The sequence below is a fragment of the Chinchilla lanigera genome, unplaced genomic scaffold (genome assembly GCF_000276665.1).
Source record: "Chinchilla lanigera isolate Chin_1 unplaced genomic scaffold, ChiLan1.0 scaffold00166, whole genome shotgun sequence".
Classification (NCBI taxonomy): domain Eukaryota; kingdom Metazoa; phylum Chordata; class Mammalia; order Rodentia; family Chinchillidae; genus Chinchilla; species Chinchilla lanigera.
In genome coordinates this window covers 773,818-787,139 of record NW_004955567.1, presented here as the reverse complement: position 1 = coordinate 787,139, position 13,322 = coordinate 773,818, and the positions used below count along the sequence as shown (strand labels likewise).

General features: G+C 66.5%; 2 protein-coding genes across 3 annotated transcripts; both read right to left on the bottom strand.

Annotated features, from left to right (window-relative positions):
* Positions 1-3,776: 3,776 nt before the first annotated feature.
* On the bottom strand, positions 3,777-8,169 carry Sbk2 (SH3 domain binding kinase family, member 2). 2 transcript variants are annotated; one of them, XM_005413309.1, is made up of 4 exons: positions 8,095-8,169; positions 7,145-7,399; positions 5,626-5,828; positions 3,777-4,912 (listed from the first exon to the last, which is right to left on the bottom strand). In XM_005413309.1, exons 2-4 carry the CDS (start codon positions 7,395-7,397, stop codon positions 4,322-4,324), a joined length of 1,047 nt encoding a protein of 348 aa, XP_005413366.1. In that variant the 5' UTR covers positions 7,398-7,399; positions 8,095-8,169; the 3' UTR covers positions 3,777-4,321. The 2 variants fall into 2 exon arrangements, with proteins under 2 accessions (XP_005413366.1, XP_005413367.1); XM_005413310.2 differs by lacking the exon at positions 8,095-8,169 and adding an exon at positions 7,518-7,661.
* An 873-nt stretch (positions 8,170-9,042) lies between these two features.
* On the bottom strand, positions 9,043-12,797 carry Sbk3 (SH3 domain binding kinase family, member 3). Its single transcript, XM_005413308.1, has 4 exons — positions 12,310-12,797; positions 11,769-11,919; positions 11,360-11,562; positions 9,043-10,687 (listed from the first exon to the last, which is right to left on the bottom strand). The coding sequence occupies exons 1-4, from the start codon at positions 12,352-12,354 to the stop codon at positions 9,986-9,988; spliced, it is 1,101 nt and encodes a 366-aa protein (XP_005413365.1). The 5' UTR covers positions 12,355-12,797; the 3' UTR covers positions 9,043-9,985.
* Positions 12,798-13,322: the final 525 nt, after the last annotated feature.

The following is a 13,322-nucleotide window of genomic DNA, read 5'->3' as shown; positions in this document are numbered from 1 at the left end:
TGGTGGTGATGGTGGTAGTGATGGTGGTGATGGTGGTGGTGATGGTGGTGATGATGGTGGTGGTGGTGATGGTGGTGGTGATGGTGATGGTGGTGGTGGTGGTCATGGTGGTGATGGTGGTGATGATGCGGATGGTGATGAAGGTGATGATAGTGAAATGATAGCTGTGCTGGAGGAGATCCTGATGGTGGGCCTGAGGATGGTGCTGCCTGTCCAGGCAGGTAGCTCCGCTTGCTCGTGGTGTGCACCAGCCTGGGGCACAGAAGTGGCACCGAGTGCACGGCCAGCAGCATCTTGGGATGGATGTGTCTGCTTAGCACCACAGAGGCCGTGATCTCAGGTGCTGTGTGTCCGCTGTGGGGAGACTTAGCGTGCATGGTGTCACCTTACTGTCACATCCCTGAAGATGGAGGTGGTCTGCAGCTCAGCAGAGGAGGCACGTGGAGCCTTCTCATGTGACTCCCCCATCTCAGGGAGAGCAGTAGCCAGGTCTCAGGAGCTTGTGGTGACCGATCCACAGCTGCCCTCCTGGAGAGTGCCGGGCGAGGCCTGGCTCCTCGGGCTCACGACGTCACATGATGTCCCACATGCGAACAGGACTGGTCACTGCCAGGGTCCTTGGGGTTTGTGTGGCAGATCCATGGTGGCACCCAGGCCTCCATCTAAAGATGGCGTCATCGTACCTGCTGGCACACAGCCTGGGCTCGGGCTGGTGTGGCCTGCCTCCCAGGGAGTCTGCCCCTCCCCCCTTTTCTGTCCTCCTGTGTGAGATGGGACAGCCACGGCCCTGGGCTCCTGGGAGCGTTGGGCTTGCGGGGCCTGTGCCGTGAGAACGGGGCCTGGCACGCGGTACCGTCCTGTACACCCAGGACCCAGCGAGCCCAGCCTCACCTCCTGGCGCCGCTCCACCGAGTCCTTACCACAGCCTGCGAGGAGGAACTTCGATGCCTGGCCCCGGGCTCAGAGAGGGCCGATCCTTGCGGCGGCCACCCAGCACGGCTGGACTCCACCAGGATGACAGGAGGAAAAGCCCCTGCGCTGACCCTGCCCTGGGGTCCGCAGCTGCCCCTCTGGGGGAGCATGGCATCCCTCCCAGGTCCAGGCCTCAGCTTGCGGTGGGTGAATAGGGGGCTGGCATGGGGAAGGATGCCCCCTCCCACCTAGCCCCACAGCCTCAGGCCAGACACGTGGCTCCCCGTCCTGCCCGCGGCCCAGGGCTGGCTCAGAGGTCGCCGAAGGTGATGGAGCTGGCGCCCCTGCCACCCGCTAGGCAAAGGCCAGCAGGGTCCAGTTACTTGCTGGGGGGACCGTGCCCAGGGGTCCTGACGCCAAGGGGCAGGGTGCAGGCAGAGTCCTCTCCCCCTCAGCTCGTTAAGCCTGGGACTTAAATAACTGCTGACTGGTGCCTTGGGAAAACGCAGGGGAGGCCACTGCCACCTGCCCCTTCCTGCCCGGGGCGCAGGGCTGGCACGTGGTAGAACCCCGACTTGGAGAATAACTCCTTTGCCATCGCCGGATGGGAGTGGGTGAAACCTGCCTCCATGTCACCCCCAAATGTACCAGAGCCCAGCATGGGGTTCGGCTCTTGACCCCTCTGCAAGCCTAAGCTGGGGAACCGTGGGCATTCTGGGCCCTGGTGCCTCCACCCCCACCACCTTCTGCCAGCCCTGAGCAAGCGGGTGCTTAATTACCCGGTCACTCTATCCTGTGGGGCTGGGCAGCTAAGCTCGAACATCTGGCCCCGGGGCCCGCGGCCAGGGCGGGTGGCCAGCTTCCCCCACCCCGCCTGGCCTGGCCCCGGTCCACAGGACAGCTGAGCCGCCAGCTTGCACCCAGCCCAGAACAGTAGCTGCCTCGGCCTCACGCACTGTGGCTGCAGGAGAGAAGCGGATTTCAGCTGCGTTCACGGTTCAGGCGCACGCAGAGTGAGGGGGCCGGGCAGACAGCTAGTGAGCATGTGCAGTCCAGCTCCAAGAGCCCACCGCAATTCCTGCCCTCAGGGGCTGCCCCACCCTCAGTCTCTAACATTCCTTTTAATTTTTATGGTACTGGGGATGGAACCCAGGGCTTTCACCCACCCCCAACCTTTTCTTTGAGACAGGACCTCACTAAGTCACTAAGTTGTGCAGGCTGGGCAAGAGCTCGTGATCCTCCTGCCTGAGCCTGCCACTGGTGGGATGATAGGCGTGTGCCCCCGCACCTGGCTCTCCTCCACCCTGTGTCCCACAAGCAGTGTTCAAGAGCCAACTCTTCACGCCTTGTCCACGCGTGCTCGTTCTGCAAGGTCTAAGGTCAGCAGGGCTGGATCTCCTTCCCTCTCCTCCTGGGAGGGTGCAGCACCGCCTCACAGCACAGACAAGGGCTCACCCGCTCACCGCACACTCGAACACGCCTGCTTCAGCCCACACACCTGCTCACACCCTCACCTGTGTGTACACGTGCATTGCCCGCCACTCCTCCACACTCTAACACATGTGCGCACACACGCACACTCCTCACACCCCAGCCCGGCCTGGCCTCTCTTCCTGTTGGCCAGGCCGGGGACAGAGAGTCCTGGGTGTGAATCTGGCTGCTGGGTGGCCTCAGACAGGTCTCCCAACAGGTGCCACCACTGCACAGGGTGTTAAGGATCTAACAATTAGCATCGAGGGTGGCTTAACGAGTGTGGCACCCACCCCGGCCCCTGCGACACTCCCGTCCTCCCCGGCCACCTGGGTTCTGCTGGGTCATCATCACCTTCCAGCTAATCCCCAGCTGCCACCACCAATTACCGCACGCACCTCCCCTCTGACCCTGCCCTGTGCCACCCGCTGTGCAGCGGCACCCGCGCCAGCAGTCTGCATCGTGGCCTGACTGCCAGGCTACTTCAGCTTGAGGACAGGGTGCTCCCCGCACTGCCCCAGCAACCCCAGCTCCACAGGGTCTCCAGCTGCCCAGGCCAGGTGTGCAGGTCTCTACTTCCCAAGCTTGTATCTATAGTTGGAGGGTGCTTGGGGCTGCTCCCCATGGGCAGATGGCCGCCATGCGACCAGGCAACCCCTCATGGCCACAGCAGGGTGTGGGGGTGTACCGGGCCCAGAGGATGACACCCGATCCAGCTGGAGTTGTAGCCTTGCTTGGGCCCTTGGCCAAGCAGGGCGAGGAGAGGAAGAGCGTGTTTGCAAACACGGCTGCGGCCAGGAGCCAGGGAGGCGGGAGGGCGCCTGCCTGACCTTCCTCAGCGCCTGTGCATGGGCGCACACACACACACACCCAGGCTCGAGCACTCACAGAGCTGTGAGATACAGAAACCATGTTCCCACCTCTGTAGGAGACACTCGAGCTGTGAGTATGTGTGTGTTTGCAAGTGTGTGTGTGGGAGTGTATGTGTGAGTGTGTGCAGACTTCGACAGCGCCTTTTCCCCCCAGGGCTGGAGACTGAACCCAAGGCCTTCACTTGCACTGAGCTACATCCTCAGTCCCTTGTTATTTTTCATTTTGAGTAGGGGTCTCACAAAGTTGCTAAGTTGCCCAGGTTGGGCTTGCGTTTGCAGTCTTCCTGCCTCAGCCTCCAGGGTGCTGGGATGACAAGTGTGTGCACCATGCCCAGGTCCTCGACAGCATCTCCCAGGATGGCATTTGCCTCTAAAGTGGTACCACATAACCCTTGGCGTGGTAAAGGAAAACGGGTTCTTGGGAATAAGCAGCCCACCCGTTCCCACTCAGAGCTTGCCAGTCACGGACCCGACGCAGGAGCTGCGGGACGATGCCGGCAAAGAGACGCGGCCTCGCTTGGCCTGAGTGCCAGGTGGATTTATTTGCAGAGAGCAGTGGGGTGAGCGGAGATGAGGCGCATCACAGAGGCACCGCCCCGTGGACACAGCACAGGGCAGGGCGGGGACCCGCAGAGAGGACAGGAGGCGGGGGAGGGAGGGCATGGGGGGGAGGGGCGCTGGTGGGAGCCAGTCCGAGTCTTCCTTGTGGGCTCACTCGTTCACGGGCATCGCTGGGGTCCACTGCGAGCAGGCCGGCCCCCAGCGCTCTGCGAGCTCCCGAAGTAACCCAGGAACGAGGCAGACGGAGACTGCCAGCCGCAGGGAGGAAAGGGGCACAGGGCGGATGGAGTGCGGACCACAGGCCCTGGCCAGTGCCGAATTCAGGGGCGGGAGGAAGGGACGGCTGAGGGCAGGGACAGCCCCGTGGGGTGGCGATGGCCCCCCCAGGGAGGAGGGGCCCGTGATGGGAGGACACAAGATGTCCCTGTGACAGAGGCCCGCACGTGGCAGCGGGAAGGGGGTCCCCGGAGACAGAGAGGGCCCCTGGGTCCCCGAGCCTGCAGGCCTCACTGCCCGCCCTCCCCCGCCCCCGCTGCCAGCTCCGAGGCCTCCCCGTCCCGCTGTCGCCAGGGCTGACCCAGGTAGTCCTGGACAGCGCCCACGGGGCTCCTCCTTCGCGGGTGAGGGTCCAGCAGCCCCCACAGCAGGGCATCTGCCGCGGGTGCCAGGCCGAACCAGGGCTGTGGCCGGTCCTGGGCCTGACCCGAGGCCCGCCACACTAGGAAGTCCTCGTAGAAGGGGTCAGCGTCCTCCAGCGGCTGGTCCCAGGGGAAGTAGCCAGTGAGCAGGCAGAAGAGCAGGACGCCCAGGGCCCACGCATCCAGGGCCGGCTGGATGGGGAGCCCCTCCGGCAGCGGCGGCGGGGCACACAGCTCAGGGGCCGTGTAAGGGATGGGCGGCCCGGCCAGGCGCAGCAGGGTCCCGCGGGGCCGTGTGTGGCCGAAGTCGGCCAACTTGAAGCGCTGGCAGGCGGGGTCGCACACCAGCACATTCTCTGGCTTGAGGTCCCGGTACACCAGGCCGTGGGCGTGGATGTGCTCCAGGGCTGAGGCCAGCTGTGCCGCGCAGCGCTGCGCGGCGGGTTGTGTGAGCCCCACCTGTGGGGACGGGACAGCGGGGTCACTGCCCACCTGCTGCTGGGGAGACAGCCCTGGGCCTCGCAGCCCCCGAGGCAGGCCTGGGAGACCTGAGCAGGCTGCAAGACTCCAAAAGCGTGGGCCCTGTGAGATCTGGTGTGAGCTTACGAGGCCTCGTGACCTGTGACCCTCTGAGGCCTGGGGGCGCCTGTGAGGCTGGTGTGACCAGTGAGGCCCAGTGTGAGGCCCTAGTAAGGTCTAGTGTGAGCCCATGAGGCCTACTGAGGCCTAGCATGAGCCTGGGAGGCTTAGCGTGAGCCTGGGAGGCCTGTGAGCTCTGTGAGGCCTGGGATGAACCCCTGAGGCCCTGCGAGCCCAGTGCCCTGGGAGGTCCACTGTGAGCACAAGGCCTGTGAGCCTGGGAAAGCCTAGTGTGACTAGTGAGGCCTGGGCTGCCCTGCTGAGGCCGTGAGCCAGATGGGGCCCGGTGGGAGCCTGCGAACCCTTCAGCCCCGTGTGACGGCCTGAGGGCTGGTGCCTCTCGGGAGGATCTTGTGTTAGCTCTGTGAAGTCGGTGAGCCCTAAAGGGCCTGACCAGTCTGCAGCCCCGGCCACCCTGGCAGGGAATGGCCTGGAAAGGCCCAGCCCTTTGGATGTGACGCCCAGGCCGGGTCGTTCCGGTGCCCCCAGGAGGCCCGATCAGGCTCCCGACGTGATGCTCAGCTGCTACCCACCTTGGGCTGGATGAAGGCAATGAGGTCCCCGTGCAGAACAGGCTCCGTCAGGAAGCTGTAGGAGTCGGCAGACTCGATGCCGATGCCGAAGGCCGCCACGATGGCCGGGTGGGGGCCCAGCGAGAGGCCCACGCAGAACTCGTACAGGAAGCTGCGCAGGGATGTGGACGTCTTTGGGAGCTGCTTCAGCGCCAGGGACGTGCCTGGGAGCAACAGGGACCGGGGTGGGGGTGCGCAGGGGGCGGGGGTCACTCGGGCCAGCTGTCCTCCCCTGTGGTCACCAGGACTGGTTCTTCGGGCTGCGCAGTCTTCCCAACATGCCCTCCCGCCCCTGCCCCTGCCTCCCCAGCCTGCTCCTGATTTCGGGGCCCCCCCTGCTTTCCCGTGTCTCGGGTAGATGGAAGCCAGACGGAGCACCTCCAGGCCCTCAGTGACTCCTTGTGACACAAAACCCGCGAATGAGAGAATCAGGAAGAGATAACAGGTAGCCGGTCCCAGGGTGCAAAGGCTGGAAGGCAGGCACCCCTCTCTTCCAGGTCTGAGGCACCAGCCACCGCCCAGCCCCGGCCTCACCCACCGTGGGGCTGCGTGTGACCAAGCCCGCCTCCTCCAACACCCGCCAGCCGTCCCATCCACCCCTGCAGGGGCAGCGCTGCGTTTTCCACGCCCACCACGCCTTGGGTTTCTGTCACCATGGCCCGCACCACTCTCCTGCCCACCCCCATGCTCCCTGGACTGTGAGCTGCTCCTGACAGCCATATCGCAGGCTGCAGCACCACCGGGCCTTGAGACAGGGCCTCCGTGGAAGCAGCCGGGTGAGGCTTGTGGACAACAGTCTGCCTGCATGACCGCTCAGACTATCTACTTTATGAGTTAAACTTCACCCCAGGTGTGAACGCATAGGGAAACAACAGTTTCAGGCGCTCTGGGAGCCTGAGGGGGTGTCACTGTACGATCAGAAATGAACAGTTCTTAGCTGGGCATAATGGTGCACACCTGTCATCCCAGCACTCGGGAGGCTGAGGCAGGAGGATCACCATGAGTTCGAGGCCAGCCTGGGCTACGTAGTGAGTTCAAGATCAGCCTAAACTATACAGCGAGACCCTGTCTCAAAACAACAACAAAAGAACAGTTCTTTCAAGGAGGCGTCGTTGCTCATCTTAGCTGTGACACATGCCTTTTATCCCAGCACTCTCAGAGGCTGAGACAGGAGGATCCGAAGTTTGAGCCCAGCCTGGGCACTTAAGGATTTTAAGGAGACATTCTCAAAAAATTTAAAAAGGCCTGGGGATGTCGATTGGTTTAAATCCCTGGTATTGGGCGGGGGGAAGGAACCATTACTCATCTTTTCAAAGGAGGAAGCTGAGCCTTGGGGCTCAGAGAGGCTAAAGGGGCTCCCCAACCTCACGGCTTACAAGGGGTGCGGGTAAGGCTTGATCCCGTTCTATAGGACGTCCAAGCCTGGTGTCCCTGGGCCTCAGCCCACCCCTGCCGCACCCCTCCTGTCCCCATCCGGCACCTTTCTGACGGTGAGTGACCAGCACGACGCGGCCGAAGCGGCCCCGGCCCAGAGGCCGAACCTCCTCGTAGAGCTGCTCCACCTCGGCGTGCACCAGGGTCTGCAGGCTCAGCGCCATCCTGTCCTCCAGCGCCAGTGCTGCCGCCTGGCCCTGCTGCAGCTCCTGGGGCGTGAGGCCGCCCAGGCTCTCCTCCGCGCTGTCCTCAGAGGCCACCACCTTTGCTGGCCCGGGCTCGGGCTGCTTGCCTGGCATTTCTGCCAGGACGGAGACAGAGAGGTGAGCGGGGCTCTGCAGCACCAGGCCAAGGCCCAGGGGGAGGCCGGGCCCAGACCCCAGGTCTGAGGAAGGGGGCCTGTTCTTCAAATTGGTTACCTCAAGCCTTAGGCTTGGGGGCCCTCTGCGCCTGTGCCCAGCTGGACAGCGCGGGACCCCACGTCCCCTTTGGCCAGCCCCACCTCGCCCCTGGGGCCTTGAGCACCTGTTTGCTCTTAGGAGACAGAGGCTGCGTGTCCACCCCCAGGCCCAAGTCTGTTTGCTTTGGAAACAAGGTGGGGGTGTCTCAAGTGATGTGGTTCATCTTTCACCCTCGGGCCATCAGGTGGCAGGAGGAAGGGGGGCAGGGACGTTTGTGACCTCCGCACTGGCCTCACCCCACAGGGACACTGGTCTCCCCACTTCTTAGAGGCTGTCATCAGGATGTGCTCTGTCCTGACGCCGGGGACCCAAGCCCATCAGGCCCCGTCCCCCTCCAGACCCTGATGCCTGAGCCCCCAGCCCACCCCGGTCCTGGTCCTCGCAGAACTCAGGGGACCCGAGCCCAGGGCCGCCTCCTTAGGCTAACGGTGCAGCCCATGCCCCTTGCGGACCTGGGCCAGGCCGCTGGCTGTGTGCCGTGGGCCCAGCTTCCGACCTTGCCCTCATTCCAGCCTGGGCTGGAGCTCCAGCTCACCTCCTTGAGGCGCACCCGTCCCGTCCGCAGCCTGCAGTGCCCGGTGCCCAGCGCTCGGGGCCTATGCCAACAGCGCTGCCCAGCGCAAGGCCCGTCCCATCTGGGGGTCGCGAGGCCCCACCCCTGGCCCCGCCCTTAGTGCCCCACTGGGGCCAGGGCGACACCGTGCGTTGGGTCCTAGAACTGGAGGTGGTTGGACAAATGCCCCACCCAGGAGGCCCAGTCTCCCCCAGACCCGGGCAGTGGGGATGTCCAGGCCCGGCCTCCCCCGCGCCCTGGCCTGGTGGCTGCAGAGCCCAGCTCACCTCTCTGTCTCTATCCTGGAGGACGTGCCAGGCAAGCAGCCCGGGCCCAAGCCTGGTGGCTTGAGTGTCCCTTGACCCCACTTGGCCCTGGTGCAGCCGGGCCCCTTGACTGCTGAGATGCGGGCGTGGGGATGGGGTGCCTGGGGTGCAGGCCCGTGTCTGCGGGGCGAGGGTGAGGCAACGGATTCCAGAGCCATGCGGTGCGATGACCTCACCGCGGGGAGCAGGTGCTGGACAACTGGACTGAGGGCTTCGCCCCGTCCTGGGCAGCTGCTCCCCGCCCTGACTGCGGGGTCTCAGGGGACGCAGTCACTGGTGTCAAACGAGCCGCTTGCTTGGTGCCTCGTCGGTCTGTGCAGCAGTTGCTGCCCCGCTCCCTGCATCTCGCACGGTCGGGGGTGGCGGACTCACCGGGCACAGCCCTGCTCCTGCCCCCACCCGGGCCCCTGTCCCGTCACGGGCCTGTCCAGCGTCCAGGATGCTGTGTGGCGCTCAGGGAACTCACACTGATTTGTTTAGTTGTTCCTTTATTCCTGTGGTACTGAGGGCAGAGCCCAGGGCCTTCTCCCTGAGTGGCACCCCCCCCCTTGTTTGTGCATTTTTTATTTTGAGACAGGGTCTTGCACAGTTGCCTAGACGGGACTTGAACTTGTGACCCTCCTGCCTCAGTCTCCCAGAGTGCTGGGGTGACTGGGGTGCACCACCACGCCCACATGGACTCATTTCTCAATCAGGAAAGGGTGAGCTCCAGGGAGGGACAGCCTCCAGCGCCCACCCTCCCTGGGTGGATCCAGCCCCGGTCCTGTGCTGCAGGTGTGATACGAGGCACCAGGTACAGCCCTCGTGCCCTGAGGCACAGACAGGAGTGGGAGCTGGAGCCGCGGGTGGTGGCTGTCCGGATTAGGGGCCCCCCAGAGAGGCAGGCGCGGGGCCTGGAGCAGCGCCCGGGACGGTGTGTAAGTGAATGAGACCAAGCCAGCCCGGAACACGGACAGGAGGCTGGAGAGTCAGGAGCCCCAGACGGGCTACACAGGCTCCCAGCCAAGGCGGGGACCCGGCGTGGCTGAGGCCGGCCGCTCGCTCCCTGCAGCCACACAAGGAGACAGCGCTGCTGTGAGTGGAGGTGCGGGGCTGCGGACGGTGCCTGGTAAAGGATGCGGGAGCACATGCGTGCTGCGGTCCAGCCGGTGGGCGACTCCCACGCCGTCACCAGAAGCCCCGCGACGGGGGAGAGACCAAGACAGGTCCTGAAGCCAAGTGTGCTGCGGACGGAGGGAGCCGCCCGAGGCCCTAGAGGAAGGAGCGAGCCGCCAGAAGGCTCGGTGAGTGCTGGACGTTGCCCTGCAGTAGAGACGCATGCCCAGGGTCAGCGCCTTCCTCAGGAGGACACGCCAGACAGAGGGAGCAGCAAGGGTGGAGGGAGGAGGCCCTGCCTGGACCCCAGGTTGGGGCATCCCACGCTGAAGCCTGGCCTTCATTACGGGGAGGTGCTGTGCCCCCCTCCGTCCTCCGGAAACAGCTGTCTTTCCTTCCAGGTGGCCATGGGCTGGGGGAGGGGCGTTTGGCCCAGGCCTCGACCACCTGTCTCAGTCACCTGGCCAGGGAGAGCCGCCATCTGTCCCCACTTTCCCGCCGCCTCTGCCTTCTGCCTCGTCCTCGTCTGTCCCCTCCTCCAAGCTCGACTCCCCCAGGTCCCCTTCCTCCCCGTCCTCGAAGGCCCTGCTCCCTGAGCCCCCAGGGTCCTCTGCGCTGGCCTCCAAGCCCCAGTCTTCTCCCAGCACGTCCAGCACAGCCAACGGGGGACTCCTGGTGTCAGGGTCCAGGTCCAGGAGCCCCTGGAGCAGGGCCAGTGCTGGGGGTGCAAACCGGTCCCAGGGCGCAGGCGGCCGAGGAGGCTGGGGCCTGGTGGTCATCCAGCCGGCAAAGGCCTCGAACTCGGGGTCAGGGGCCAGCGGCACGTCCCAGGGGAAGCAGGCAGTGGCAGTACAGAACAGCAGCACCCCCAGGCCCCAGGCGTCCACGGCCGGCCGCAGGGGCAGCGTGGCAGGTGGCAGCAGCAGGCAGAGCTCCGGCGGCGCGGTGGGCAGTGGGCCTGGGGGCGCACAGGCCGGGCTGCCCTCGGGCCGGGTCAGACCCAGGTCGCCCAGGGCCACACGGCCACAGGCAGGGTCGAAGACCAGCACGTTGTCCGGCTTCACATCGGCGTGCACCAACCCCCGGCCATGCAGGAAGTCCAGGGCCCCGGCCAGCTGGGCCGCCACGCGCTTCACAGCAGGCTCCGGGAGGCCCTGGCGGGGAGACGAGGTCAGGCTCTTGCTGCCTCCCTCGCCTGCTCGAGGCTGAGGGACCCCGCCAGCTCCACGCTCCCACGGGGCTCCTGCCTTCCTCTTTCCCTTCTCCCTCCCTCCTCTCTCTCTCCCTCCCTCCTTCCCTCCCTCCTTCCTTCCTTCCTCCCTCCCTCCCTCCCTTCCTCTCTCCCTTTCTTCCTTCCTTCCTCCCTTCCTTCCTTCCTCCCTTTCTTCCTTCCTCCCTTCCTTCCCTCCTTCCTCTTTGACCCTAACTCAAAACCAGCTTCCTAAAAACAGCCCCCTGATCCTGGCTTCAAGCCTGACCTTGGCCCTGTCCAGAGGAGCCCACCACCTCTGCCCTCCAGCTCCGCCTTGGCGCCCTTGGCCCGCCCCACCTCTGAGGCCACCTGAGACCGTGCACCCCTCCACCCACACACAGTCCCAGTCCCACTGCGGGCACTCTGGCTCTGGTCCCGGCCACCCCTGAAGGCTCCTTGCCCCTAGGCTGGCAGTGGGGTGATGGACGGATGTGCGTGGGGGAGCAGCGCGGGGCACGGGTGGCCCTCGGCAGGCTGCAGTGGCCCAGCTGGCGCCACCGTGGGTCAGGGCTGGCGTGGCTGTGGGTCCGGGTCCGTGTGGACCTGTGTGAGCCCCCGGCTGGCCTGGCCTCACCTTCTCCTGGAGCAGCCCGCTGAGGTCCCCCCAGGGCGCGAACTCCTGGGCGAAGGCGAAGTGCCGGGGCGTCTGCAGGGGGAGCCCCAGGGTGCGCAGCAGGCCCGGGTGCGAGGACACACAGCGGCCCACACAGAACTCTCGCAGGAAGGTGGCTCTCGGGACCGAGTCGCGGCGCAGGAGCTTGAGGGCTACCGCGGGGCCTGTGTGAGACGGGAGAGGCCGTCCGGGCCGCTGTGTGGCCTCCGCAGCCGCCGCCCTTGCGGGGCCTCAGGGTCCTGCGCGCGGCACAGGTGTCCCCCGCCGGGAAGGGCCTGGCTGTCCCGAGCGCTGTGGCGCCACGGCCTCACCCCTCAGCCTCTCTGGGCGGCCCCGAGGACCCTGCGCCGGGCAGCCGCGGTGCACTCACCCCCGCGGCGAGGCTGGGCCAGGAGCACCCGGCCGTAGGAGCCGGAGCCCAGCTTCCGGAGCAGGCGGTACTGGACCCGCAGGCTGCGCAGCGGGGTCACCTGGGGGGCTGTCAGCTCCACCAGGCGCTGCAGGGCTGTGGCTGTGTCCTCCTGCGGGGGACGGTGGGGACAGGGTCAGCCTGGAGCTCCCAGGGCAGCGGGGTAGGGGGTGCAGGTCCCGCCAGGGAGGCGCCCGGGTGCTGGGCACAGGGGTCACTGTCCCTGGAGGAGAGGATGAGTCACGGTGACTCACCGGCCTAGGCCACCTGTCTCTGTGCCCCGGCCGTGCTGGGGGTCTCTGTCACAGAAGCCCCGCCTGTCCCCTCGGCGCGAGCCCCCCAGGAGCCCCCAGGCCCCGTGGGGCTGTGCTTGGCCCGCGAGTCCGCGTCACCCTCACGCCGCGCCGCCCAGGCCCCTCTGGCTCCTGTGGGTGGGGCCTCGCCGGCGCCCCTGGCCGCCTCGCACCCCCTCCGCCCGCCTGAGTCCCTGTCCGCCTCTCACCTCTCGGTCCCCCTCCTCAGGGGTCTCAGGGGCCCTGGGCTCCATCCCAGGGATGCCTGGCGTGGGGGGGCCTTGGGCAGGTGCCCGGTCCGGGGACCCCCAGGAGCCTGCAGCACCCAGGCTCGTGGCCTGGCCCTCACGGGGCTGCCCGAGGGTCCGCGGGCCTCGGGCCTCCTCCTGCCCCCGCGAGCTCTCCCCCAGCCCGTGCGCTGTGCCCGCTCCCCTCGCCCCTGCGTCCTCTCCCCGTGTCTTCAGTGTCCCTGTCCCTGTGTGACTTTGTCCCTGCCTCCCTCTCCACCCTCCCTCTCTGCCGCAGCCTGGGGTCTCAGGGTGGGGCTCTGGCCCCCGTCCCGTCCCCGTCTGTCCCACATGCGTGCTGTGCCCCGCCCCGTCCGCGGCCCTGGCCCCTGCCTCCCCGGCTGTCCCGCGCCCTGGCTGGCCAGCGTCTCTGCGTCTCTCCCGTCTTTGTTCTGACTCGCGGCCTTTGTCCCTCCCTTTCCCTGGGCAGAGGTGTGTGTGACAGCCCGAGACAGAGACACCCTGTGCCCCACACCCGCTCTCCCCCCAGCCGGCCCCCTCCTTCCCCTTCCAAACTTAGACCGGCTTGGGCTCTGGGCGCCGGTCCCAGGACAGAGGGGACGAGTGGGCCGTGAGCCCCCAAGGGCCGGGCCTGAGGGCAGGAGAGAGGGGGAGCCCCATTCACAGCTTTCACAGCGGAGGCCTGGGCTTCGCGCCCTCCCGCTTCTTCCCGGGGCCAGGAGCCACAGTGGGCCGCGCCAGGGACGCCTCGCAGAGTCCTTCTCCTCCGCCCGAGAACCTGGGCCCTGTCGCCACCCTCAGACCAGGGTGCAGACCCGGCCTCTGCCCTGGGACCCAGGAGTCGGGGCCCAGCCTCCTGCCTTGGACCCAGGGGTGCAGACCGGCCTCTGCCCTGGGACCCAGGAGTCGGGGCCCGGTGTCCGGCCTTGGACCGGGCGGTGGGGGCGGGGTGTCCAGGCACGGCCTCCGCTCTC

What these genes read in the sequence shown, in the direction of transcription:
- Sbk3 (XM_005413308.1), bottom strand. Translation starts at nt 12,354, where the DNA reads ATGGAGCCCAGGGCCCCTGAGACCCCTGAGGAGGGGGACCGAGAG. An exon ending in CTGAGGAGGGGGACCGAGAG is followed by an intron (nt 11,920 to 12,309) that starts GTGAGAGGCGGA and finishes CGTCCCCCGCAG; the next exon opens with GAGGACACAGCCACAGCCCT. An exon ending in GCGGGCTGCTCCAGGAGAAG is followed by an intron (nt 10,688 to 11,359) that starts GTGAGGCCAGGC and finishes TCTCCCCGCCAG; the next exon opens with GGCCTCCCGGAGCCTGCTGT.
- Sbk2 (XM_005413309.1), bottom strand. Translation starts at nt 7,397, where the DNA reads ATGCCAGGCAAGCAGCCCGAGCCCGGGCCAGCAAAGGTGGTGGCCTCT. An exon ending in GGTCACTCACCGTCAGAAAG is followed by an intron (nt 5,829 to 7,144) that starts GTGCCGGATGGG and finishes TGTTGCTCCCAG; the next exon opens with GCACGTCCCTGGCGCTGAAG. An exon ending in TTGCCTTCATCCAGCCCAAG is followed by an intron (nt 4,913 to 5,625) that starts GTGGGTAGCAGC and finishes CCGTCCCCACAG; the next exon opens with GTGGGGCTCACACAACCCGC.